Source organism: Ictalurus furcatus, chromosome 6 (genome assembly GCF_023375685.1).
Source record: "Ictalurus furcatus strain D&B chromosome 6, Billie_1.0, whole genome shotgun sequence".
Taxonomy (NCBI): Eukaryota; Metazoa; Chordata; class Actinopteri; order Siluriformes; family Ictaluridae; genus Ictalurus; species Ictalurus furcatus.
This window is the reverse complement of record NC_071260.1, coordinates 18530358-18556097: the sequence shown is the minus strand read 5'-3', so window position 1 is coordinate 18556097 and position 25740 is coordinate 18530358. Positions and strand designations below refer to the sequence as shown.

Below are 25740 nucleotides of genomic sequence, written 5' to 3'. Positions count from 1 at the left end.
AGCGAGAAAAAAATCACAGCTACTAACTGAAATGTTAACCAAGTAAAATAATCACAACAATGAAAAGGCCTGTATTTAAACAAAAAAAAAATCTGTATCTAGTGAAGGTTTTTCATTTCAGCAGTCACAAAAACACTCTCTATTTTTACATGCCATTTGGACTCGTTGACTTTTTCTGCATCATGTAAGCAATTCATTTAACCAAATGACTGAGGGCAAATATTGAGGGCAAATAACATACAGCACATGCTATGTCCCAAACCGTATTCTGTTATTCTAACCATGAACCGATCTGTTCGCTATTCCAGCAAGAAATTATGCATTGTCAAGAAGATGTGATTGTTTTTGTTTATTATTATTACTTTTCAGATCACCATTCAAAGAGACAGTGGTCTCGATGTCAGCGCACCAAAACATGGCAAGATTGATGCCAGGAATGCCCCTCATGTAGGGGGTAATCAGTGGGCAGGAGGCACGGGTAGGTTTTAACTCAAACTTACTACTTCTGGAGAAACCATGGCCCTGCTCTTACTAAACAGTCAAACATTTCTGAAGACTCTATAATTTTGCATTTTTAATTTACATGATATAATTTTAAATACTCAAAATCTAATTTGAATTGTAAATGAATAGGTGAGTCAAGAGTTTTATTTTTTTTTTAATGTTTATGGAATTCCACAAAAAGTTCCACAAAAGTTTCACTTTCCTTATTTAATTGCAATTCTGTCTCATTTTGTTTGATCTGTGGTCACACTATAATAAAACTGCAGGGGTTCAGAAACATTAGAAACTGTGTATAGGATTATAATGTAATGTTAATGTTGTGGTCCTGCAGGGGGCAGAGACACAGCAGGCCTTGGGGGAAAGGGAGGTCCCTACCGTCTAGATGCTGGCCACAAAGTCTACCAGATCTCCCAGGCTGAGAAAGACGCTGTGCCTGATGAAGTGAAGAGAGCTGCGCGAGAAATGGCCGAGAAGGCCTTTAAAGAGAGGTATACTCATTCATCACTTCTCTCTTCATTTCCTACTGCCCTCATACAATAAGAGGATCTTTGAGAGCGTTGAAACCTTTCCGACGAAGCGTAAATCTCTCAGCTGTTTTTTTTTTTTTTTTTTTTTTAGCAGTGAGAGATGTTGAAGGATGTCAGTGACACTATTTGTGGTGTTTACATGTGTGTGTATGGGTATGTGCGTGGTGCCAGGTATATATTGAAGCACAGAGCCTCATCAGTAGGCTACAGAAGACTGAAGCCTCAGAGCTCCACCAGAGCCAGCTATTCCAAAAATGCACCCCATGAATACCGCAATTCATGCGACTCCATGAATGTGTGCGAGTGGGAGAGAGAAGCCACAGAGTGCAGTGTGAGAGGGCCTAGAAATGAAGGAAGCTTCTGTTTCTGCCCATTTTCTCCTTTGTGCTTCTTGTGTCCACACCCAAGCCTCTCGCATCTAAAACAAGTTTCGCACCCAGGTCCATAAACACACAGAGGCGTTCTCCACCGAGCCTGATCTTTAACTGACACACTCATAGACAGGTTTGCCTTCAGAATGATGAATATGAGCAAACTTATTCTGTAATTACATTCTGGACTTGACATTTGTTCAAATCTTTGAAATTGTGCGTTATCGCTGAAACATACCTGACTAATCGTCATACTGCAGCGTTGCTGTTGATGCTACTCATGATTCACTCAGTGTATGTGCGAATTTATTCTATTTATGTGATAACGCTTTGCATCCTGTTCTATAATCTGCATGCTGCTCGTCACGTTCTCAACTGCTAAATCTCAGGGTTTGCTGTGTAAGTCGGTTTTCACAGGAAGTGGGATTGTATTTACCTTTCGTGTTTGAGTGGAACATATAAAACTGCAAAAAACCACCTGCAGTTACATACAACAAGCAGGCCTCTAGAGAGGAGTGATGACAATCTACCGAACCGCACTCAATTTCTTCTCACCTTTTCAGCAGAATATAGATCCAGACTGAAATTTTACTTTCACCCATTTCTCTCTCTCTCTCTCTCTCAGACACACATACACACACACTGGCGTTCTCTCTGTGGTCTGTGGACAGGTCTGGAATTCAGCAGAAAATAGCAGCACAGCCTGTCCCTTCTCCAATAACGCTACACAAAGAATGTGAGCTTCTGTGGCCAGTCAGGAAACCCACAGCCATTCACTGCTCTAAATATGTGTGTGTGTGTGTGTGTGTGTGTGTGTGTGTATGTGTGAGAATGGGACAGAGCACAGGAGGGAAAAAGAAAAGACAGAAGAGGGAGAAAGCTTGGCAGTTGCCACTGTTTCACACGATGGAGGTTATCACTCCTTAACCCGTATCATTTCACAAAGTTTCAAAGTCTCACTACAGTCTGTGAGAGAAATTCTTCAAGGGCTTTTTCTCACATCTGGTCCAGATGGCTGTGGGAGATGAAGGTTACTCGTTTAGCCGTGTGATGAGATGAGACCGTTCTGTGATCTCCTCTGTGTAGAAGCTGAAAGCTGCTTGCCTCTGTAGTCTGTTTGCATGTTAGGCTCTGCTTCCCCTCTATGACTTCAAACGTCTCTCACATGCAAACACACACACACACACACACACACGATGAATTGTCTTTATCGTTCTGCTCTGCCAGGATCAGAGTATTGTAGGATTAGCACAGGTCTGCAGGGTTGATTGGGTTTCTATGGCAACTTACACCTGCTGAAAGAAGCACATGGAGCTGTCAGTTCAGCAGCCACACACCCAGTGAAAAACAGCTCCAGAACAAGCTGAGCAGGAACAGTATGGTTGGCGTGTGCTGCCACTGGGGCCGTCAGGACTTCTCACATATGGTAGTGCTCATAAGGAGTCTCCTACTCTCGAGTGCTCATCATCATTGCTGTTTTCACGGACAGATGGCTGTATCACTGAAATCATCAATTGGCAGCCCAGAGCGAGCTTTCTCTGGCCTCAGTCCATCCTCCAACACATGTCTCCAGTGACTTTAAGACTATGTAGAATCTGAAAAAAAAAAACTAGCTATAGAATACTGATCTACCATGAAGATTAGAAATGTATCACTGTATAACTGTATATAGGCCAGGGTTTGTCAACTGGCCGATCGGGGTTTGGATGTGGACCCAGCAAAGTATTCAAGTGGATTAAACTTGTTTTAACAGAGATGTTGTAAATTATTTAGTGGAATCAGCTCACTGGACCAGAGACTAGCTACGGGGCTAAAGACTAGAGGCTGTGTCTGGTCTTAGTAGCGAACTAATAACATGGCGTGGTTTTAAAATAAAATGTTGAGGAAGAAGAAACAGGGGGATGATTCGACCAGGAAGTATGTTTATTCTCCACACATACAATGGGGACCAAAAGTCTGAAGTGAAAAAGTCAGTAGTGAAAATGCTTTGTTTGGCATACGTTTTCAATTAATCGCAAACGTTTTCATTACAAACTGATATCAGCAATAACTTGAGTGAAAAGCCTTAGAAATCTTCGAATTTTAGAAAATTCTAAAACTTTCTGTTTATTTGCAGTTTTAAATGTGGTCTCAGAATGTTGGACCCCAATGTAATCTGTCTCGTCTGTTCAGAGTCCAAACCACTTTGAAAAGTGTGCAAACTGTTGTCTTTATTCACTCACTTTCACTTTTGTTGCTTATCCAGACGTGTGTAAGCAAGGAATTTTATCTAGCCAGGCCACAAGTTGTGCTTGAATTCCTTAAAAAAGACTAACATAGCGATTAAAGAAGTAGTTTGAAATTTTGAGCTTTCTGCCTGCCTGCAAATTACAAATTCAGTGCAAATACTGAAAAGCATTTGAGGTGCCTTGTGAGGTGCATTTTAAGGAAAAGGGGCAACACTGAGCAGCTCTCCTTTGGCTGGGATTGGAGTTCATTTTTTGGGGCTAGAAAACTGTAAACAGAAAGCTAAAATGAAAAAAGAGGCGCATCTGCTCTCTGCTATCATTGTGGCATCAGTTTTATGTAATGTATACTCAGTAAAAAAAAAGAAACGTCCTCTCACGTTCACTACTTTTATTTCCAGCAAATTTCTTAACATGTCTAAATATTTGCATTAACATAAAAACTACTATAACAACAACTGAGACATAAACTGAACAAGTTTCACAGACATTTGAGGAACAGAAATGGAATAATGAGTCCCTGACTAAAGGGGGGGGGGGTCGATATTAAAAGTAACAGTCAGTATGTGGCGTATCCTCCAGCTGCTTTACGTACTACAGTGTATGTCATCTTCATGGACTGCACCAGATTTGTCAGTTCTTGCTGTGAGATGTTCCTCCACTCTTCCACCAAGGCAATAATTTACGAGAATTTACAAGTTCTCCATCACGTCTGGGGGGACACATGGTTACATGTAATTTTCCACTGCAAGGACGATCAGTTGTCCTTCCTGTCTCCCTGTAGCACTGTCTTAGGCGTCTTACATTACAGACATTGCAGTTTATTGCTCTGGCAAGTCCTCAGGCCTCCCTGCAGCAGGTCTATGGCATGTGCACACAGGTGAGAAGGAACCCTAGACATCTTTCTTCTGGTGTTTTTCAGAGTCAGTAGAAAGGACTCTTTAGTGTCCTAACTTATTGTAACTGTGACCTTAATTGCCTAGCGCCTGTAAACTGTTCGTGTCTTAAAGACTGTTCCACAGGTGCATGTGCAATATTGTTTATGGTTCATTGAACAAGCATGAAAAACCTCATTTAAACCCTTTCCAATAAAGATCTGTAAAGATTATTTGGATTTTACTAAATTATCTTTAAATGCAGTCTCCTGAAAAAGGGACTTTTTATTAAACATGATGTAAGTTTGATTTGAAATTATAAACACCTTTTAACAAGGAAAATCCACGATGGTCTGGAGTGTTTGTGTAGTTTTTGAGTGTGCTGGTGTGCCTAAAGGAAGTCCTGTGTGTTTCAGACTGAAGGAGATTCAGATGAGTGAGTATGACGCCACAACATATGAGCGTTTTTCCGGAGCTGTCCGGCGCCAGGTCCAGTCCCTACGCATCATTCTGGACAGCCTGCAGGTAAACATTTCATCTCAGCTCCCCCAAAGGGTGTGTGCAGTGCTTCCACGAGTCTCTGAATGTTCTTTCCTTTCCTTCCTTTCGCAAACACACACACACTTTGCTGCTATTACAGCTGCTCCTCTTTTCGTCCGGCATTTGCCCTCAAGTCATGAAACAATTACCCCCTATCACTAAGTGAAACTAAGTGCTATTGTTGCTTTTCTGAGTGACCTCTGAGTGGACACCAGGTCATGTGGTGTGCTAAAGCAGCTTGCGAGGGGTGTCTTGACACTTCAGCAGCACTCCTGGGGATTCCCTTTGCAGCGAGATAGAGCAATGACTTTTGGAGGATCAGGTTTCTCGCTGGGAGCCTCACTGAGGAGAAGATAGACGTGTTAATGGGAAAATACCGTGGTAGGAATTCCATCTTACGTTCGGCTCCCTTTTCTGTGTCTCCCTTTGTCTCATTCTCTCACCCACAAACCCACTTATGGCATCTTTCCATATGTTTGTAGTCTGCAGCTCTTTGAAGTAAGGGTATTTAAATAGTACCAGTGATTAGCTACGATAAACTGTGGCAGTTGTGTGTGTCTCTGTAACTGTTTCCTAGCAAGGTAGTTGGCGTTTTTTTCTCTCCATTTGTCCCATATAGAAAATCTTGCTTATAATTCTATATTTAACACTAAGTATGGACAAATATTTGCCAGGAGTACAAAATTCCGCACGTCCTTTCTTAATAAATCCTAATCAATATGAAACAGACATCAAATCTACGTGCATTACCTTGTGTGAACCCAGAGTCTTGTTGTAATAAGCAAATGACAGTTAAATTACTTCCTATTTTCACTTTCTTGTTAAGACACAACAGCTACATCTGTGAGGGGGGAAAAACAATCAAAATTGGAACAAATCAGCAGTTGTGAGATTAAAGTGGAAGCCAGGAGAGTCACCAATTTGTAGTTCATAATGTATCACGTATGAACCTAAATCAAACTGCGCATGTATTCTGCCATGTTGTACATTTCTTTATTCACACGAGCAGTATACAGGCCTAACGTGATATGTATTGTCCTACCAAGAACTAACCATCACACACAAATCAAACCAAATGTCTGTTCACAACACAGCTTGATTACTTTCAAATTTTTGTAACACTTGACATGATAACATTATGAGCAAATGACTTTTGCCATGGGTTTTCTATTTCATTATTGCAGTGTGAGTGTAGCTGATTGGCCCAAAAAACCAATTGTTACAATTGTTAAGCTCGCACTTAAAAAAGTTGTTGTGTTTAACCCAATATTAAAACACTCTGGCAGTTTTTCTACTTTGCTGGAAGATCGAGTCGCCAATTAGCCTAACAAAACCTAGCAAAATCGACATGAACTTGGGTTTTCAAAACAGCACGCACAGTCTTGCATGAGCGCTCATTTCTGTTCACCCCAGTGTGAATGTGAAAACTGAAATACTCAACCTTGTACATTTGTGCACTTATTTCCGATGCTCATTTTCGGTTCTATCTTATACAGGTAGGAGATTAAAGCAATCCATTCCATCGCTCGCTTTTATGCAGACATGCCTGGTTTTTCTTTTTCTTTTCTTTTTCGCCTTTGTCGAAATGACTTGTTAGAAACATCCAGCACAAACAGCACACGTCGCATGCCTTTCCCACATTTCCTCACTGTTTGAATGCACACACCTGAGCATCACTGTGGTATGACAGAGCTTGGAGTTTACAAAAGAATGAAAACAGCATAACCATTATACTAACTTGTTAGAGGAATGCACAGACAACTGCAAAGGAGAAGAACCAAGCTGCATATTTGCTTGCATGGTGTTGCTCTATAATCAGTGCACAGGGATAGTCTATGCTTTTACATTAGTTCCATTCTCATACACACACCTGGGCCACTTACTTGGCTCATATTCCCACACAGCTCATATTCATGCAAGCTGGAATAGCCCTGGCATCTTTAATATCATAAATTTGATCACTATTCACTTTTATAAGACCTTACAGGTATATCAGAAACCCTAACCAGCTTCAATAATACAGATTGGGATGTTAAAAATCTTTTTCTTTACCAATTCTTTAATACCTTTTTGTGATCAAATAAAATGTGAGGTTCTTCAATTGTCCCTCTGGTGGAACTCTTAAAGGTTGGATGATAAAAGGATGGTATCCAAAAAACCCTTAAGGAACTGTTGAAGAACCCGAAGAACCACTTTCTTCTAAGAGTCTACCTACTAGTACAATCCTATGAAATACTGTGTGAAACAGTGCAAAAATGCATTAAGTAAAAAAAATCTTTTGTTGTTTAACTGGATTTTATATATATATCTGTATAATATATTTGTGTGTGTTTTAACCGAGTTCAAACCACGCTATAAAACCAGATAAGCCATGTGCCTTAGCTTTTACTCAGCTACTATTAAAGATGTGACCAAAGTCTAGTCTCTACTTATTGTTTGTAGTGCAGCTCAGGTCATTGTTCTTAGCTGTGAGATATGGCGCAGAAAAGAACCCTGATATCCTTCAGTCAGGCAGTCTCTGGAGAGTAGTATATTTTTGTGCTGAATTGCAGACACTTGCCAACAATTTCTCCTCTGGATCACAGAAAACATTGTTGTATTGTGAGTGTAACACTTTGTTCTGCGTTGTTTGAGCGTGACTGGCAGGATGACAGAGGAGGACAATGTGTGGGATGATGTAGCAGTTCAGGGAGCTCCTGCGGGATCCGAATCTAAATGAAAAGCAGATGTGGAAATGCATCTATGGCAGTTTGACAATGTTTTGCTCATTGTTCATAGCTGAGGTGCTGCTGAGGTCATGATCATATCGTTTCGGGGGGGACGACAGTACATGCAAGAAAACCCTCAAATGTCTTGCAAGTGAGAGAATATTGCATGGAAGAGTGGTCAAAAATTCCAGCAAATCTGGTGGACAATAAAAATAAGACACTGTCCAAACTTTTGACTGGTGGTGTTATTTTTCAACTGATTTAACTGATCAATTTACCTCTCTTTCAACTTGTGGGTGTTGAGACAGTATTGTATCTCACTGCCAGCAGACCACTTTAGTTTCTTAGTTTTCTTTTTCAGTGCTAACACTGTCACTGCTTTTATTGAAGCCTTGTTGGATTTTTTTTTTTTTTAATAAAACTTCTGTTAAGTGCTGAGTGTACTATTGTGTGATGTGTTTAATGCTTCTTTTACAGGCTAAAGGGAAGGAAAGGCAGTGGCTGAAGAACCAGGCACTGGGAGAACTGGATGATGCCAAGATTATTGATGGCTTGACTGGAGAGAAAGCTATTTACAAACGCAGAGGAGAGCTGGAGCCAGAGGTGAGAGAGCTGTTCTGTCTGTGTGGCTCTGAGAATATCTGAGCCCATTGGAGGCTTATTTAGACAAGGTAGCTCCAAGTGATTGAAAAACACATACTTACAAGAATGTGTTCAATAGTTCATACGAGTATGTGCCTTCACACTTTTATATAAACACTTTTGGTCTAAAAAGCATTCAGCTTATGACTTTGATATTTCCGAGGGTTGTGTACCATCTTAAAACATGCAGCTGCTAATAGGATTGTATCATGCTGCCATCCATGAGCAGTCAAGAGTAACAGGATTCAAGAGTAAAAGTAAATCTTTTTAACTGATCAAAAATGAACAGTTCAGACATGAATTTTCATTTGTCTTATCAAATATTTTTGACATTTTCTGCCAACTTTGGCTTACTGGTTAGCTAATGTTTAATAACCCTGTTGGCGTTAATGCGGTGGCATTAACAATTAAATCTTTCGATTTTATGTTAAATTTTTTATTTAATTTTAACCTGCAAGGCAAAGAAGTCATGTGGTCCTGTATGAATGGTTAGTAACTCCAGCAAAGCAGAACACTAGCTCAAGACAATTGTGTTTTATTTGACAATGATGTGAATCTGATTGTGTGTCTGTAAATAAAACTTTAGAATAAGTGTGAACACGACTGAACACACTGAGTAGCATGTATAAAGATGCAGTGATTGGCTCTGTGTGTCTCAGGGAAGCACATTCTCTTCTTCAGGTTTTAGTCTGTTTTATAAATAACCTCGACACAAGGACTGCTTAGGAATGTAAAAAGTGCTGTAATAAATTATGTAAGTGCCTCCTGTAAAATCTATTAGAAACTGTTATAGCTTTCAGGAATGAAACTTGAGCAAACCGAGAACTAGAATTAAGAGCACCGCAGATGAGATGTAGTCTAAATTTCATATTGATGTTCTTTCTTCATGGTGTACTATTTCGCTTTTCGTAGCTGGGCACACCTCAGCAGAAGCCCAAGCGATTGCGTCTGCTAGCTGACGTGTCGGGCAGCATGTACCGCTTTAATGGTGTGGACGGGCGCCTGGAACGCTCTATGGAGGCTGTGTGTATGGTGATGGAGGCACTAGAGAACTACGAACACAAGTTCAAGGTGAGATGCCAAACCACTGGGGGTTTTTTTCTCCACACCTTTATATTTTGGCAACTTTTCGTTTGCTTTCAAAGAGACGGGCACAAGAATAGACCCGGTCCGGGTGCTTGCAATAATTTTCCAAGCCAGCTTCTCTCTTAATGCTTAATATTCTCAGTGTACAATCATGCAGCAGTGAGCCATTAAGAAAGTTGTATTTATTTACAAAAACCTAGCTCCATACCAACGCACCACGGAAACAGTGGCTGTGTTTGCTTCCTCTGTCAGTTGCGCACTGCTGCGCAAAAGGGATGTCCCCAACCACCAACAAGCTGTGATGGAGGTTACCATGGAAACATGGGTAAGGGGGGCCGAAGAGATCCTCAGAGGCTGACGCATACTTCAGTCACAGCTGTGTGTACAGCAACAGTTGTGCAGGGTTTCGGCCTAAGTGGTCATTTCTTTCTGTCTCTTTTTTGAGTTTTCTCTTCCTCCTTCACTGAAGCAAGTCCAGCTGCTGGCTGCTGTGCAGGAGGCAATGAATCACTGTATTACTGGAAGCTGTTCTCCAAACAGCAATAGCAGCACAAAGCCAGTCTGTTGTTTCTCTATTTATTTCCATCTCGGAAAATCCGTAGGAGGGAATAATGTGAAAGGAGTTCAGAATTATGTCACTGAAATGAACTGTGCATCATTATACTATATTACAGATACGCTGTACGTCAGTTTCAGCAGTCTAATCCAGGAGGAGTAGGAGGTTAATTAGGAATGAAATTATTTAGAGAAAAGAAGGGTGACAACATGAGAGCTACAGTGGTTGTGTGTCTGCGAGTGAGTGTGTGGGCGCCAGACATTATGGCCCTCTAACACCTTGTACATGCATCCAGCTGGCCTATCATATATCCTTCAGTGCCACTTATGTAACTAACATATATAAAGCTCTATGTGACAACTCATCTACGTGGGTTTTTACTGACAGGAGAATACATCTGTCAGCTGTCATTTACTCTTTGACCCACAAGAGGTTTCCATAACTTGTCTCAAATGCTATATAATACCCATCAGGCAGGCACACAGAACTGAATACGTATTTCCTGGGGTTTGTAATCGGTTATTCTTCATTCTATACCTACCTATGTTTGAGTTTATCATAAAATGAAAGCGATTTTAATAGTATAAATATGTGCTCAATTGGAAGAGTGATTCTAAATGGACTAAATGGCAATTGATGGAAAACAAAAGCATCTCGTAGTTTCAGTATAAATCGTATCTAAGCACTCGATGTCAAACAGAACACCTGACATTAAAAGGAAGCTGCTGGATGTTACCCTGTGGGGTTGAGAGTCTTTGGGGCAATTATTTTGCTGGCATGGTTTGAGACCACTTGTCCCCTGCAAATCAATACTACAGTACGTCATTCAGACTGCATACCTTTATCCTAGGATGAAACATTTCTTTGCTGATGCGTGTGGCTCACTGAATGGTTTAATGAGTATGGAAATTATGTAAATCATTTGCTATGGCCTTTACAGTCACACGACCTGAACCCAGTTACACAGCGCTCTCTACGACCATCATCAAAACACCATTTGAGGGAATATCTTTTGGAACAATGGTGTTCATCCATTGTACTAGTCTAGGACAGTTTCATGGACTGGGCTTGTGGTGGCCAAACACCTTAGTGTACAAAGATACACTGGTTACATAACGTACATTGTTTTTTTGTTTTGTTTTGTTTTGATTTATTACCTGTCTACATTTTGCAGGTCGCATGTGCCTTCTACAAGTCTCAAATGATTATCTGCTAACCACATGATTAAAGCATGCCTGCTGGTTCACCTTATATACAGGCTAGAAAATCAAAATGTAGTTCCAACAAGGAGTGAACACACAGAAACATAGAGAGAGTACTTTACATTTATAATTTGGGCCAATTATCCTAAAATGATCCTATTCTATTAAGCACTGAAATAAAACAATGCAAAGTACATGCAGTTATAATCATTTTCACAATAGACATGTGATTATAATTGTGTTTAAGTGTTGATCTGCCATTATACTGAAAAAATCTGATTATCCGCCTTGAATATTCTTGGATTTTCCCTTAGAAAAGCTGCACAAATGCTGTCTTTAGCTTGAGCATGAGGTTTGTGGGGGAAGAAATGCTTTCCTCAGATTGGATTTGGAACCGGGTCATTGTAAAATTAAATACTCGTCCAAATTGCAGGCTTTTAACCTGTATTTTTGCATGGTGTAAAATGGTATAAATTTTTTGACTGTGTGTTGGGTTTGTTTTTTTGGGGGGTTTTTTTTGGGTTTTTTTTGTTTTTTGGAAAGGCTATCAGTAGAACAACAGTTGTATTGCCACACGATATCGTTATGAAAGTGGTTACAAAATTCTTTGGGTGTCTATTTAAAATATATACATAAATAACATCTGTCTTCTGTCTGCCCTGTTGATCCTTTTGTTAAGCAATGAGCGATTTATGTAACTTCCCTTTCATAGTTCTTTTTTAACCCTCAGTGTCAGCATGCCCTATGTGCCTGGATAAACGAAAAAACCTTTCTGAACAGTTGGCATAGCTATATATTTGTCATTCTCAGGATGGAGTTGTTAGTGTGTGTGTTCATGTTCTAATACACAGTACATTCACTTCTCTGCTTTCCTGTGTTTTTTTTCTTTATGCAGTATGATGTAGTGGGCCACTCTGGGGATGGATTTGATATAGAACTGGTCAAATGTGACAAAGTGCCAAAGAACAACAAACAGAGACTGAATGTCTTAAAGGTATGTAGCCTACGTAAGTGCTGCGTGCATTCTCTCATGCTTTTTTTCCCCTTTGTTTGGAAATCGGCTTCCTGACAAGCTTTCCTGGAATGAAGCCATACTTATAATCATGAAACGTGGCAGGGTGTGCACAGACAGGCATGTTTCAGTATTCGGTTCTGCAGTGAAGGTCCATTTATATTCAAAGAAATGATCTTTGTCAGTCTTGGGTTTTTAAACCCTAAATAGTCTGCAGAAGCCAGCTCAGTTCCCCTATGCATGTTTTGATATGGTCGTCTGATGAACAAAAACACACTATGAGTAGTCTATGCTACTTATTCACACCTGACTGTACAACTCTGAATTATTAAATGATTTACCTGAATACCCTGTCCACAGACCATGCATGCACACTCTCAGTTCTGTATGAGTGGAGACTACACACTGGAGGCCACAGAGCACGCTGTGAAGGAGCTGGCCCGCGAGGAGGCCGACGAGCACTTTGTTATTGTGCTGAGCGATGCCAATCTGGAGCGCTATGGCATCAGCCCTGACCTCTTTGCCCGCGCACTCACTAGCAACCCTCAGGTCCATGCCTTTGCCATCTTTATTGGTTCTCTTGGGGACCAGGCCGAGAGGTGAGTTGCATCCCGCTTGCTTTTACACATACACACACACACCACAACACAGATGTTGTGCTTGTTGGGCCACTGTTATACACCACTGTATTTAACCAAATATTAAAGCAGCGGTTTTTAACTTTTAGAGTTCACTGCAGCTTGAGAGATAAATTACCATTACAGTAGAAGCACTGACAACTTTCTCTTTGCCTCATCGTTCCAACTCCTCTCTGTTTAAAGCACATATGCCTCATTAAGTGCCTTTGAATAAAAAGGAGCAAAGTTGAGAAGCTCTTCTTAGACTTGGGGTGGAGCTCATTAATGGGCCAGAAAAAAAAATTAAAAAACAGAACCTAAAATTTAAAAAAAACCAGCAACAGTAAAACTGCGCATTGGAGCTTTTTTTCCAATATATCTTTGAAATGATATGATTATTATAGATTTAAAACGCTTTTAAACATTACAAACTGAATCTTTAAGGCTTAACTGTGACTAATATTGGATTTGTGAAAGAAGATCAAGACTTTATGACAGAGTATTTATGTATAAGGTGTAAAAGACTGGGATTTGTTTGCTATGCCAGAATGAGGCCAGTGAGGACAAATGAGGAGAGTATTGTGACACAAGTGCGATGCTACTGCGGTGGTCAGAACACATTCCCCATAGCCTTTAATCTGAGCCCTCACTAACTCCACTCTTTTCAGGCCCACCATGATTTAAAGGGCAGGCTTTTCAGAACCACTGTCCTCTCTGAGGGGACAGAATGACAGTAATGAATGGTCAGTGGAATAGGAAAGGTGGGAGGGCAAGAGAGTGAAAGGAGCGGGGCGTCTCTCTGCCTTTAGCCCCTTGCCCCCAGTAGGCTTTTCCCAAACCACCCCCCCAATCTCTCACAAAAGAATGTGTGTGAATGACAGCTTTTGTCGGCCCATTGAGGACTAGGAGCTCACTTTGATTGCAAGTGAAAGCACATTTGCATTGTTAATGTTTTTTTTTTTCTGGGGGGTTGCTTTTGGGGGGGTGGGGGGTCTTTTCTCCTTATTTTCTCTGACACATAGGCTCCAGAGAACCCTGCCGGCAGGCCGCTCTTTTGTCGCCATGGACACCAAAGAGATACCTCAAATCCTGCAGCAGATCTTCACCTCCACGATGCTGTCCAGTGCCTAAACAGGCCTGACCACCCAGGATTCCTCTGCTGGGCTCCTTGGACTCAGTCGCTGCAGATTCCAGTCTTGTGGCAGCCCTGTTCTGCATTTCTACACTAGTTTTTCATTTTTAAATCATTAACTTTACTTATTTAAAGTGACACATTACCCACTACAGATTGTTGAGTTTATATACTGTTAATACATTTCATTTGATTGTATTGTATGAGTGTGTCATGTGTACATGTGTACGGCAAAAAAAACCCCAACTAAACGCTGATTTTCATCTGGTGTTTGGTGTACAGACATCCGACTATAACCTTAGTGCCCCGTTATAAGAAGCCAGTGTTACATAAGACTTGTCACTTGATGGATGTGTTTGTGTGGGTTTTCTTAGGATCCTCCCCTCTCCTCAAGATCATAGCATGACATATCCTGTGAGGGAGCGACAGAGTGAGGCAGACAAATCACACTCACCTTATCACCTTAGTGGCTCTGTTTAATCTCTCCTTATCTGAAAAGATTCTTAAATGCAATTTTATTCCTGTGCTTCTGTGCGAACTCTGTCTTATAGTTACTAAGATTAAGCTAATTTCTCACCCAGAGTTTATGAAAGTAGCTCACTTTAACAAAATTAACCAGCCTGAAATCCCAGATAAACTGTAAACAATTTGAAGAGACAAAGCTCAAGCTATTTTTATCTCTCCGGTTTATAACCTAGCGTGAGCCTTGTGTTTTTAAATGAACTTGAGCATGATTTAGACTCAGCTTCCTGTCTTTTCTGACCTCTTGGCTTAGGTGTTTGGCGCTAGCAGCACCGATTGAAACGTCGCCAATCTGACCTCTGGTATTCCCCTTTTAACTGTTTGCACTCCTTTAGCACTACTTGCGCAGGTCCACCCGCCCCTTCCTCTGGCTCTTCCTAGAATCTTCTGCTCTGTCGGGATGCGTGTGTTTTTCCTGTGTTCCAAGCGTTCTTTTTCCTTCCTGTGCCGCTGGAGCTGCTGCTGTTACCCAGCCAGGCTGCCGTGTGCCTCTCGAGTCCTTGAGCATTCCAGGCCCGAGCTCAGGTTACACCATGCTCACTGGGTGTTGCTGGGGAGAAAGTGGACCTGTAATTTATATGAGCTGAATGGCAAGCAGTGGAGAGCTGTGGACCGTCAGCAGGTGGAACGAACACGTGTGTGGAAGGAAGATGGATGTGGCTGCTGGTCACATGTATTTTTATTTTTTCATGAAACTCTGGGTGGGTGGAATGGAGCAGCGCTGCTATGCATTCAAGGGCAAAAGTAATAGGGATCGAGAAAAGTGCGCATGTGTTTGATTTAGCTGTAGTGTGTAAAAGCCATCTGTAAAACGGGTTAGAGTTACTCCTCAGCATTGTCAGTGAGCGAATGCTCCCACTACCCTGAAGACACAGCTTTAAAAAGAAAACGATTTGAGTGTTTAATCCATGATGTGTGTGTGCATGCATTAGGTGCATGGTCATATCCTGTGATTGTGAAATGATCTGTTACTAGATCTCATATGACATTTAAAGACATCAAATCTTAACAATAAACACCATTATCTTTTCTTGTCACAGGGGATTTGAAGGAAAACGCTGACAGGAAGCGTGCACCCTGCTGACTGTGTTATGTCTGATATTTACAGTATAGTTGTCTCGAGATAAAAAAAAACAAAAAACTTTTCACTTAGCAGCACAAGGCAGGGATTTTCCACTGCTAACAGAGCTGGCTGTTTGGTGTATTTCTAGAGGGCACAGCAGTTTTCCTCTGTTTGGTCACTTTTTCCGTCTGCTAAGGAACAAAATGAAGGATCAGCAAATTGCTCTGCTAAGATTTACAATCCTGCCCACCCATAGCCAACCCATAGTCTTTTCCATGACATCTACATCTCACATGGTTATGATTATAAGATTATAATTTCATAGTGCTGTTAATGCACCCTCCTTCATCCAGCTCTGGAAATATATGCCCGTTAAGTCTAGTTTCTCATTCCTCTCCTTACAGTCTTTGGTTAAGGTCCAGTAAGGCTGTATAGTGTGCTCACCTACCTTTTGCTGAAGTTGAATTATTAATAACAATTTGCATTAAGTTTACAAAACACATTTGCACTCCGCTCTGAAGTAGCTTACCTTACCTAGTTGCCTACCAGGAAATGTGAAGTGTGGGCTCTACTGTTAATTATTTACTAAACAAAGATTTCCCGTTAAGAACAGTTCTCACAATCAAGGTCACGTGTCATTATTACTTCTAATGGAACAATCAGGAATGTGTAGCAAATATTATTTAATATAGTCATGTAGATTTTCAGCCTCTGTGGTTTTTCAGTGGAAAATATATAGGAAAATATACCTACTGCTTCTTCTTCACAATTTATCTCTAAAAATAATAATAATAAAGAAGTTTAAAAAGAATACCCCAACTCCATCCATCCATCCATCTTCTATACCGCTTATACTTTTCAGGGTCACGGGGAACCTGGAGCCTGTCCCAGGGAGCATCGGGCACAAGGCGGGGTACACCCTGGACAGGGTGCCGATCATACCCCAACTCAGTAACAATAATTTGCCTGACTATAAAGTCCTGAAAGCTGCTCAGAGGATACCAATGAAATTGGAGATGAAAGTAAAGACAAAGCAAGTTTTCACATATGTAAAGGGAAATGCAAACATTATAGCAGGAATTATCATTATTAATAGCTTAACATACACAATTTAGCCATTTTTGTTACTAGGAAGACTTGGGAGCCTAACAGACTAAATGCCTCGTTGCTATAAATCAAAAGATCTGCTAATGTAGTCCTGAGAGGATGCAAACCTTTGCACTTGACTGTAGACCAATGGTTATTTCTGTGTACACTTTTCAACGGTTGTGTTGCTGTCTATTGACTGGCTCGTTGATCCATGTGTCATGACTGATTGACTACAGGTGACTAATGCATTGCAGCACACCTACTTTTATTACATCGTTGTGTTGAGAAACTGAGCAGTCTAGACCGCCTTTCATCCGTCATTACAGATGTGCGAGTACTCATGAGGAGGGCATAAATAACAAAGTATCTGCTGCCTTAATACACACAAACATGTGTAATGCCATGTATAATCTGTAATTTTCCCAAGGAAAAAAACCCCACTGCTGTTTTGATATCAGGATGGCTGCATTTATTTCTTTTCATGCTTTTTATCTTCAGGGTGAAGGAGCACACGATGAAGTGACACACTGCTCCGCACATGCTAGAATTTAGTCTGAACTCCTACAGAGAATGTGACTATATCCTCACTCTCTATTGCATAATGTGCTGTTGCTACTGTACAGTCAAGTTTACTAGGGCATTGGGCAATATTCTCCAGGCCCTCCTGACATTCAGTATGACCTTGACGAACACGTGTGCTCTATATTAAGACTACAACTGAGTGTGAAAAGCGTCCATGCGCTTAGGACAAATCGAAGAAAACAAAAAATATTTATGTGAACAAGGTGTTTAGATCCGGATTAACTAAACTTTTGCGTGTGTAAAAGCATGTGATAAACAAGTTCAGGTACTCTTAAGCAGTCATTTGTGACTTTACTGTTCACTGAGGTTAAGTATGAGGTTACCCAGGGGTCAAGCTTTAAAGGTAGAGGAGTTTTTTGGGTTTTTTTAAAGAATTATTACTTTTTTCTTTTGCCTTGTACCCCCAGGGTTGGGGGTTCGATTCCCGCCTCTGCCTTGCGTGCGTGAAACTCGCACATTCTCCCCATGCTTCGGGGGTTTCCTCTGGGTTCTCCAGTTTCCTCTCCAAGCCCAAAGACATGCATTGTAAGCTGATTGGCATCTCCAAATTGTCCATAGTGTGTGATTGTGGCCTGCGATGGATTGCCACCCCATTCAAGGATGTCCCTCACCTTATACCCCAAGCTCCCTGAGACAGGCTCCAGGCTCCCCACGGCCCTCTATAGGCTACGTGGTACAGAAAATGGATGGATGGATATTTTCAGTGCTAATTAACTATCCATCCATCTTCTACCGCTTATCCTTTTCAGGGTCACGGGGAAACCTGGAGCCTATCCCAGGGAGCATCAGGCACGAAGCGGGGTACACCCTGGACAGGCTGCCAATCCATCGCAGGGCACACTCACATACACATTCACACACCCATTCATACACTACGGACACTTTGGACATGCCAATCAGCCTACCATGCATGTCTTTGGACTGGGGGAGGAAACCGAAGTACCCGGAGGAAACCCCCGCAGCACGGGGAGAACATGCAATGCTAATTAACCACAGAGACATTTTTCATTATCTTTACTAAGGGTGCTAATATTTCTGAAGCATTCCACTTTCCATTGATGAACTTTTTAATAGTTTATTTTGCATGTTTGATTTATTGAATATGCCATTTGGGGTGTTTTATGTTAAGGTGCACATCACAGCACGGTTTTAATGCATGTAGATTCATTTTGTATTCCGTTGCGCACACAAATGAACGCACATCATTTTAGCTCTCTGTAATTCATGGCCTCAGTGTGTTAGGTTTTACAGACACTCCTTCATCATGCATTATCCATGAAACAAAAATGGACAAATTGTGTATGTTGAGAATGCAGTACTGGGGCTTGGTAGTCTAATTGTCTAATTGGTATCAGTTCAGTGGTTTGCCTTTTCCTTTTCTGAATGCGATGTAAATATTCTATTTAAAAAAAAAAAACTTGTATGTCAGCACTTTGCTTTTAACTGTGTCCAACATATTTTAATATCCTCTGAGCTGCTTTGAGGTTCTCCCAGTTGCTCTTTTTGCATATTTTTTCCTGATATATATCTGTTCTAAATCTGTCAGATTGAAATACAGAACCTCAATTTTTAATATTTTAGAATTCCTGTTTGTAGTTAGACTGTAAAATCAAGGTGCATTTCCTTGTTCCATTTAAAAAAACAAAAAACAAAAAAAAAACATGGGGAATGCAAACGATTTCCTTCGACCTACCTACCTTGCATGGATTTAATGGAAAACCTGAAACATTGCAGAGTGTGGGTAGAGGAATAGGATGTTTAAAAGCATCTGGGAATGTGTTTACTGAATTGTTTTGAGAGTGCTTGTGTGTCCTGTGTTTGTCAGCTTGGTCGTGGAAGGGTTATTTGCCTGCGCTAATGTGCTTCCTGATCCTGCTGATACACTACTGAGTGCTAGGAAGGGGAAGATGCAAATTACTAGCCAAGGCAAGTTATTAAGGCTAGCGTGCGCAGGGCTCTGCTCAGGTTTCATACAGTGGGAAAGTGTTATTGGAAGATGGTAGTTGTGGCCCAATCTTTTCTTGTGTGAATGCAACAGATTACTGATTAAACCTATGTGTAATATTCACACATCTCTACAGGGTCACTTTGTTTTCTTCAGGTTAATTAGTTACACAGTTTTAGATTAGGACAGTGCTCCTAACCAGCGACAGGCGGGTCAGCTGTCTCTGTGTTTACCTCAGGTGGAACAGTTTTTAGTTATCTATCATCTGTTCTCTCTCTTTATATGTATTAACCTCTGCAGGCAATTCCAGATGTTCAGATTTTGTGGCCTGGTCATATTTGACAGATTGTAACATCTGGCTGGTCCCCACAAGGAAACCCTTTTTTAAAAATTGTTTAATTTTTTTTTATTTTCCCCTCCGTTTTCCCTCCAATTTTGACCGAGGGGGCGGGGCTTTGGTCTCTCTTGTGACTCTTGGGAGCGAAAAAAGAGTCAAAAGATTTCCTTTTGGTTACTGAGGTTATGGTTAGGGTTAGATTTAGGTGGAGCAATGGGAGGTCCTCATAAGTGCAGACCATAAGGATAGTAAGACAAACAGGTGTGTGTGTGTGTGTATGCGTGTGTGCGCGCACTGAAGGCAGGGTGATGGTTGTCAGGTTCAGGTTCCAGGAAGAGACAGAGCTGTCACTAGCAGTTAATCAATCTGCCTTAAAGCAGCCAGTGTGATCAGTGAGTAATACAGTCATCCTCTCACTGAGTAAAACTATCAGTCCATCCTCTCAGCTCTGTGGACCTTCTTTTGCTACAGATAGCACTGAAACACACACACACACACACACCATCACAGCCCTGTGATTTGGTTGTATGAAGTTGCTATAAAATTGTTAGTTGTGAATAGGAATGAATATGAAAGACAAAGTGCTGTTGACAAGTATGGTTTAGAATCACTGTGCTTCCTTAAATGCTCACAGTCATGCAACAAATGATGTCATCAGATCATCTGCTTAGAAGTCAACCAAAGTTTCGGGGGGGAAAATCAGCCAGTAAACGTCATCTAAATAGCAATTTACCTCTCTGCATTCCTAATCAGTGCTGGAATGCAAGGAGCGTGTTTTGTGTGTGTGTGTTTAGAGGTGGAGCTTTGAGTTACGTTACTGAGTGGATGAATGAAGTCAAGCTCAGAAACCTCCTTTTGTCTATGTGCTGTATCAGTGAGGTGTCGTCCGTCCCCCCCAAAAATACTACACAATCCAAAATGAATTCGGCTTCAGACATTCTTCCCATGGGGCTTCTGACATCCTTTGCACACTTCAGCTTCAGAATGTTGAATTGACCATTCATTTCTGTGAATGTACAGCTTACACTGATTTTCTGGTTTGAACACAATCTATTGAACACGGTGCCATTAGGAGTTTGGAGCAGAAAATGTAGTGGCGGGACTGGAAAACAAAAAGCAGGCATTGATGACATGCTCCATAAAAGCTTCTTGGCCACACGGTATGCGACTCGCTAGCATCAGATAGAAATCTGTATCGTGAGACTACCTCCTGTCTAGAAGCGTTTCGCATGAGCTGTGTTGACGAGTTCAGGGTTTTTCACAGTCTGGGTAGATCTCTAAAAGCTACTGATTCATACAGCAATGTTGTGTCTATTATGAGGCCATGTTGTGACACCAGGCCTAAACATGTCCAGGTGTCCTGGAATGACTTTCAGTTTTGTCAGTTGCATCAGTCTATTCGCTGGTGTGCAGTTACGCCGATCTTCTGTTGCACTGAGTGTGTGAGGCCTGCCAAAGTTTTAGGCACGCTGATGAGTTCTGCTGTTTTTGTCATTTTACCAACGCTTCGCATCCTGTTATTTTCTAGAGTCCATGTGGTGTGTGTGTGTGTATACATGTGTGTACATGTGTGTGTGTGTGTGTGTGTGTGTGTCTTCTCGCACCTCAGCAGCCAGCTGGCTCTGCCTGACCAGCTCCTCTCACTTTCCCAGCTATTAGTACCAAAGGCTCTATCCACAGCTGCACTCCAGACTCGGAGTGCAGGATTCCGATGGAATAATGGGAGTTGCCTCAAGGAGTTTCCACACATATTCTCATTTGTGACAGTTTGCACACTCGATGCGCAAGTTTGGAATGGTTCATAATTTATTTTATTTTGAACAGCATATTCATTTGAACTAAATGGCTGACAAACACGCAGAAATCCCTTTATCACTAGTGCTGTCATGCTTTCATGACTGGAAATCGACGCTGTGCTTTATTTCATATAAAACATAGTTACTTTGTCATCGACTAATTGGCACTTCTGCGAGACAGATCATTTTGAAGTGTTAAAGTTGTGCAAGCATTAAACTGGAAGCTTGTTTCCAGTTTAACTACTTGTTTGTAAGTAGTTTGTGGTTTGAAAGATTGTTTGATAGGCTTTAATATGTATCTTTTCATCACTTTCAACACACACACACACACACATATACTCCCAGTCTGCCTAAATCATTTACACCACTCCATTTCTCTTAACCTGAGAATATCCTCAGAAAAATATTCTGCCTTAAACTTTAACTACTTTGTTTTGTAAATGTTACATAAAGATTTCTCCTCCTGTCCCTTCAGAAGCTGACCAACATGATTTCATTAATAGGTACCATATGTTTTTCCCTTCTGATAGCCAGTATGATATGCTTACTTACGTGTAATAGTCCATGAATCATTATGCTGAACTATTTTAGTTAGAAACTGAGGGCCAACACTTTTTTCGCCCCCATTTATCAAGAGCAGCATTAGAAAGAGAAGAAGAAGAAATCTTTATTTGTCAGATATACATTACAGCACAGTGAAATTCTTTTTCTGCATACTTTTCCAAGTCAGAGAGCAGGGTCAGCCATGATACAGTGCCCCTGGAGCAGAGAGGGTTAAGTGCCCAACCATGGCTGTGCTGATCAGTAACCCAGCGCCTTAACCACTGAACCACCACTGCGCCTTGGGACTGCAATTACCACATGCAGTTTTGCACTCAGGTCTCCTTTAGTGAACAGTGGACTAGTTCAACAAACAGACTTCATCTAAAAACCATAATGAACTTTCTTTTACTTTCACACTATCCGTTGTTACCCAGATGAGGATGGGTTCCCTTCTGAGTCTGGTTCCTCTCAAGGTTTCTTCTTCATATCATCTTAGGGAGTTTTTCCTCGCCACCGTCACACCGGCTTGCTCAATAGGGATACATTCATACACTTAAAATCTGTATCCTGTGTTTATATGTTTCTGTAAAGCTGCTTTGAGACAATGTCCATTGTTAAAACCATTATACAAATAAAATTGAATTGAATTGAATTGCCCCACTAAAAGGAAATCTTTCATGCTGTGTGTGTGTGTGTGTGTGTGTGTGTGTGTGTGTGTGCGTGCGTGTGTGTTAGTCTGAGTGTTACACAGTAACAGATCAAACAAAATCCTCTGAGTGAGTTTGTTGCTTAGATTTAATTACATATGCAGGTATATAGTGTAGCTGCAGTCTGAGTTTAGATGTTAGATAACACCTCGTGTTCTGATTAAGTACTCTAAAAAACTGAACATTTTTAATGACCAGAGAAATTAGTGAGCATGTGGGAAACCAAATATGGCACATGAAAGCATATTTGAAAATTCTGCAATCGTATATTTTGAGTTTGAAGACACCTCACCCATTACCTTCAAGCAGAAGCCTCTTATTAACTTTCTGTATTTTTGCTCTTCTGTCTGCCATCTGATTTTGCTCTCTGTATTTGTGGTCATGATTCACACAGCTTAGCTTGGTATTTTTGTGATTTCAGTCTTGTATGGGCTAATTTAACGTTCTGCACATTTGTTTTTTTTAAGCAATTCAATAAGAGATCATAACCGGTGCCAACTTGTCTTGGCATTTGTCTTTCCATTTCTCAGTAAGAAAAATGTGAGAGGCTTAGTGATTCCTATAGTATTAGATGTTTCCATGGGGACTTTAAGCTGGATTTGCAAGGAGTCACTCCAAAGAGTCTGGTGGTGAGGCGGAAAATGCCTTTATGTGAACTCTGGAATGGACTGGATGCCTAAAGGTCATGCCTAAAGGTCATGTGTTGCAGATCACAGCATCATGTGATGACCAGAGTGATGCCTGTCTTATATTATCAGAAATAATCGCTGTGGCTCTGATACTGAACCATTAATCACATGATTGATAGTTGTCTCTGCACACTTGTGCTGTATTAATGTGCTTCTTTTTCAGATCTATTATGCAGGGTGTCCCAAAATCTCCATACATAAGGAAAATTAACACTTTTTAGCAAAAAAGGTTTTCCAGATAGCCTTTAAGAATGCCTTTGACAAATTGAAAATCGTTGTCATGGCTGGATGGGGAAGCTGTCACAAGGTTGCAATGGACATGCAATTACAAGCATAACACCAGATGTGTTAACACGAGTTCTTCGTGTGTGGGAGAGACACAAAGAACCGTGTGTGTTTGCAAAGAAATGGCAAATGTGTAGAGGATGTTTTGTATATAAAGTTACATTTTGCTAAAAAATGAATGAATTAAATGTCATTTATTAAGTAATAATTCCCCCTATGTATGGAGACTTTTGGGACACCCTGTAGTCTAAATTGAGTTGGAATATTGCTTATAATCAGATAATAACATACTTCAGTGCTATCAAAAGACATTCCTCTGTAACCAAGTCAGATTCTCACTGATATCCTGTCTATCAACTGTCCCATTAATAACTCATACGCCTCTTTGTGCATGGAAATACTACATATTAGCTTATACATGTGCAAATCCAGGCAGATGTAGGCATGTTCCATCCTGAAGACTGACTACCTGATTATTCTCTGGAGTGAAACGCTGTGTATGTGAAGATAATTAACTGGCATTTAAAGCTGGTGTGAAGTTAATTGAGAAGTGGTGCGCCAGAGACGATGGGATGTGTTTGCTGTCATAGCTCACTGTGAGTATTGACAGAAGCTAATTAAGAAGGATTAGACTGATTACAGCCATGGGAGAGTGAGGCACACAGCTCTGTCTGAAATCAGTCCTTGTGTAATCCTGCCCATAGATTATACAGGGTGTCCAAAGTCTCCATATATAGGCGAAATGAATTTTTTTAGAAAAATGTCTTCCACGATTTTTCATTCTTTTTATATATATATATATATATATATATATAGATAGATAGATAGATAGATATAATGTATATTCCTTTTTTTTCCCCAGAAAGCCTTAAAGAACGCCTTTCACAAAAGAAGAACGTATTGAAATCATTGTCATGGCTGGATCGGGAAGCTGTCGCAAGATAGCGATGGACTTTAACAGGAAACGTGGTGAGCACATCACACACGACACTTCTGCCAAAATTATTAACAAATTGAAAAAAGACGTGAAGTGTTGCGAACCAACCGGACGTCCATGAACATCCACTGACCACGGCACAACCGAACGTGGTGCTTGCAAACATAGTCCCCTCTATATGGAGACGTTTGGGACACCCTGTAGTAGTTGAAAAATGATTAGTGATGTTCCAGAATATTACAGAAAGTATAGTACGTTACTAAAAATAGTAATATTGTATAAGTTTGTCTTGGACAGTGTCCATTCAGTCTTGGTTAGCGCACTGTATTTGGTGAGATGGCATGGAGAAATGATTTTGACAGATTACATGCGGTCGATTGATTTGTTGAAACAGAAACCCGCCGAGAAAGTGTCTCCTCGACAGAAGGTGCATCTGATACAGCCTGACATCCTCTAGCCTCCAGGTGAAAGGGGTGTCATGCAAAACCTGCAAGACTAAATGAGAGGGTGGTGATGTTAAATTGAGCAGTTATCCGCCCGCAGCCCTGACCTAGCCAGAGGGGGAAGAGAGCAGAAGAGCAGATGTGAAGGATTACTTAGTGGTTACTGTTTTTGCTTTGAGAACCTGAGAAAAGAATTTGACCTGGTCATTTTAATCACCATCTGCCGAGCAGTATGGTTCGTTCCCGGTGCATTCGGTCTCACTGTGATTAAATAGAGTCAAGAATAGAGTGAATGAAAATGACTGCATTTCTTGCTTAATCCAATTTAAAAGCCAGTGTTAAATCATTTGCATTTCTAACCCTTTTGATGACTGTAAAATGTAGGTTCCTTGTGATAATTCCCCTTCTCAGAAGCTGTTCAAGGTTCTTTATGAGATTTGCAACAAAGACTCTAATCATTTCACAACATGAAGGACTGAATTGTGCTCAATTTGTAAAAGGCGGCTTGTTTTTTTGTTTTTTTTTTTCATGACCGAGCTCACAGAAATGCTAAATAGAGTCCCTTCATGTCACTGGCAGGCTTCTGCCTAATTCTCATTCATGCATTTCAAAGTGGCCTTTCTTTCCTCTGCTGGCAGAGCCTGCCCTGCTGCAAGCAGATAAGTGAGCTGTGCGGAGAGACGCATTGAAGGGTGAACAGGAACAAGTTGTTTAGCACTGTGGATTACAGTTCACAAATTCTTGTCCTCCCTACATCCCTCTTTATTACTAGATTGTTTTCCTACAGTATCAGCACAGCAGTATC

General features: G+C 40.9%; 1 protein-coding gene across 1 annotated transcript in view; it reads left to right on the top strand.

The window, feature by feature from the left end:
• vwa8 (von Willebrand factor A domain containing 8) overlaps nucleotides 1-14200 on the top strand; it is a 74908-nt gene extending 60708 nt beyond the window's left edge. Inside the window, exons 38-45 of the mRNA XM_053626887.1 lie at nucleotides 370-478; nucleotides 836-992; nucleotides 4919-5027; nucleotides 8228-8353; nucleotides 9305-9463; nucleotides 12132-12230; nucleotides 12609-12847; nucleotides 13888-14200. Of these exons, the coding sequence (XP_053482862.1) occupies nucleotides 370-478; nucleotides 836-992; nucleotides 4919-5027; nucleotides 8228-8353; nucleotides 9305-9463; nucleotides 12132-12230; nucleotides 12609-12847; nucleotides 13888-13996 (1107 nt within the window). The 3' untranslated portion in view covers nucleotides 13997-14200. The remainder of the gene's footprint in view (nucleotides 1-369; nucleotides 479-835; nucleotides 993-4918; nucleotides 5028-8227; nucleotides 8354-9304; nucleotides 9464-12131; nucleotides 12231-12608; nucleotides 12848-13887) is intronic.
• The last annotated feature ends 11540 nt before the right edge of the window (nucleotides 14201-25740 follow it).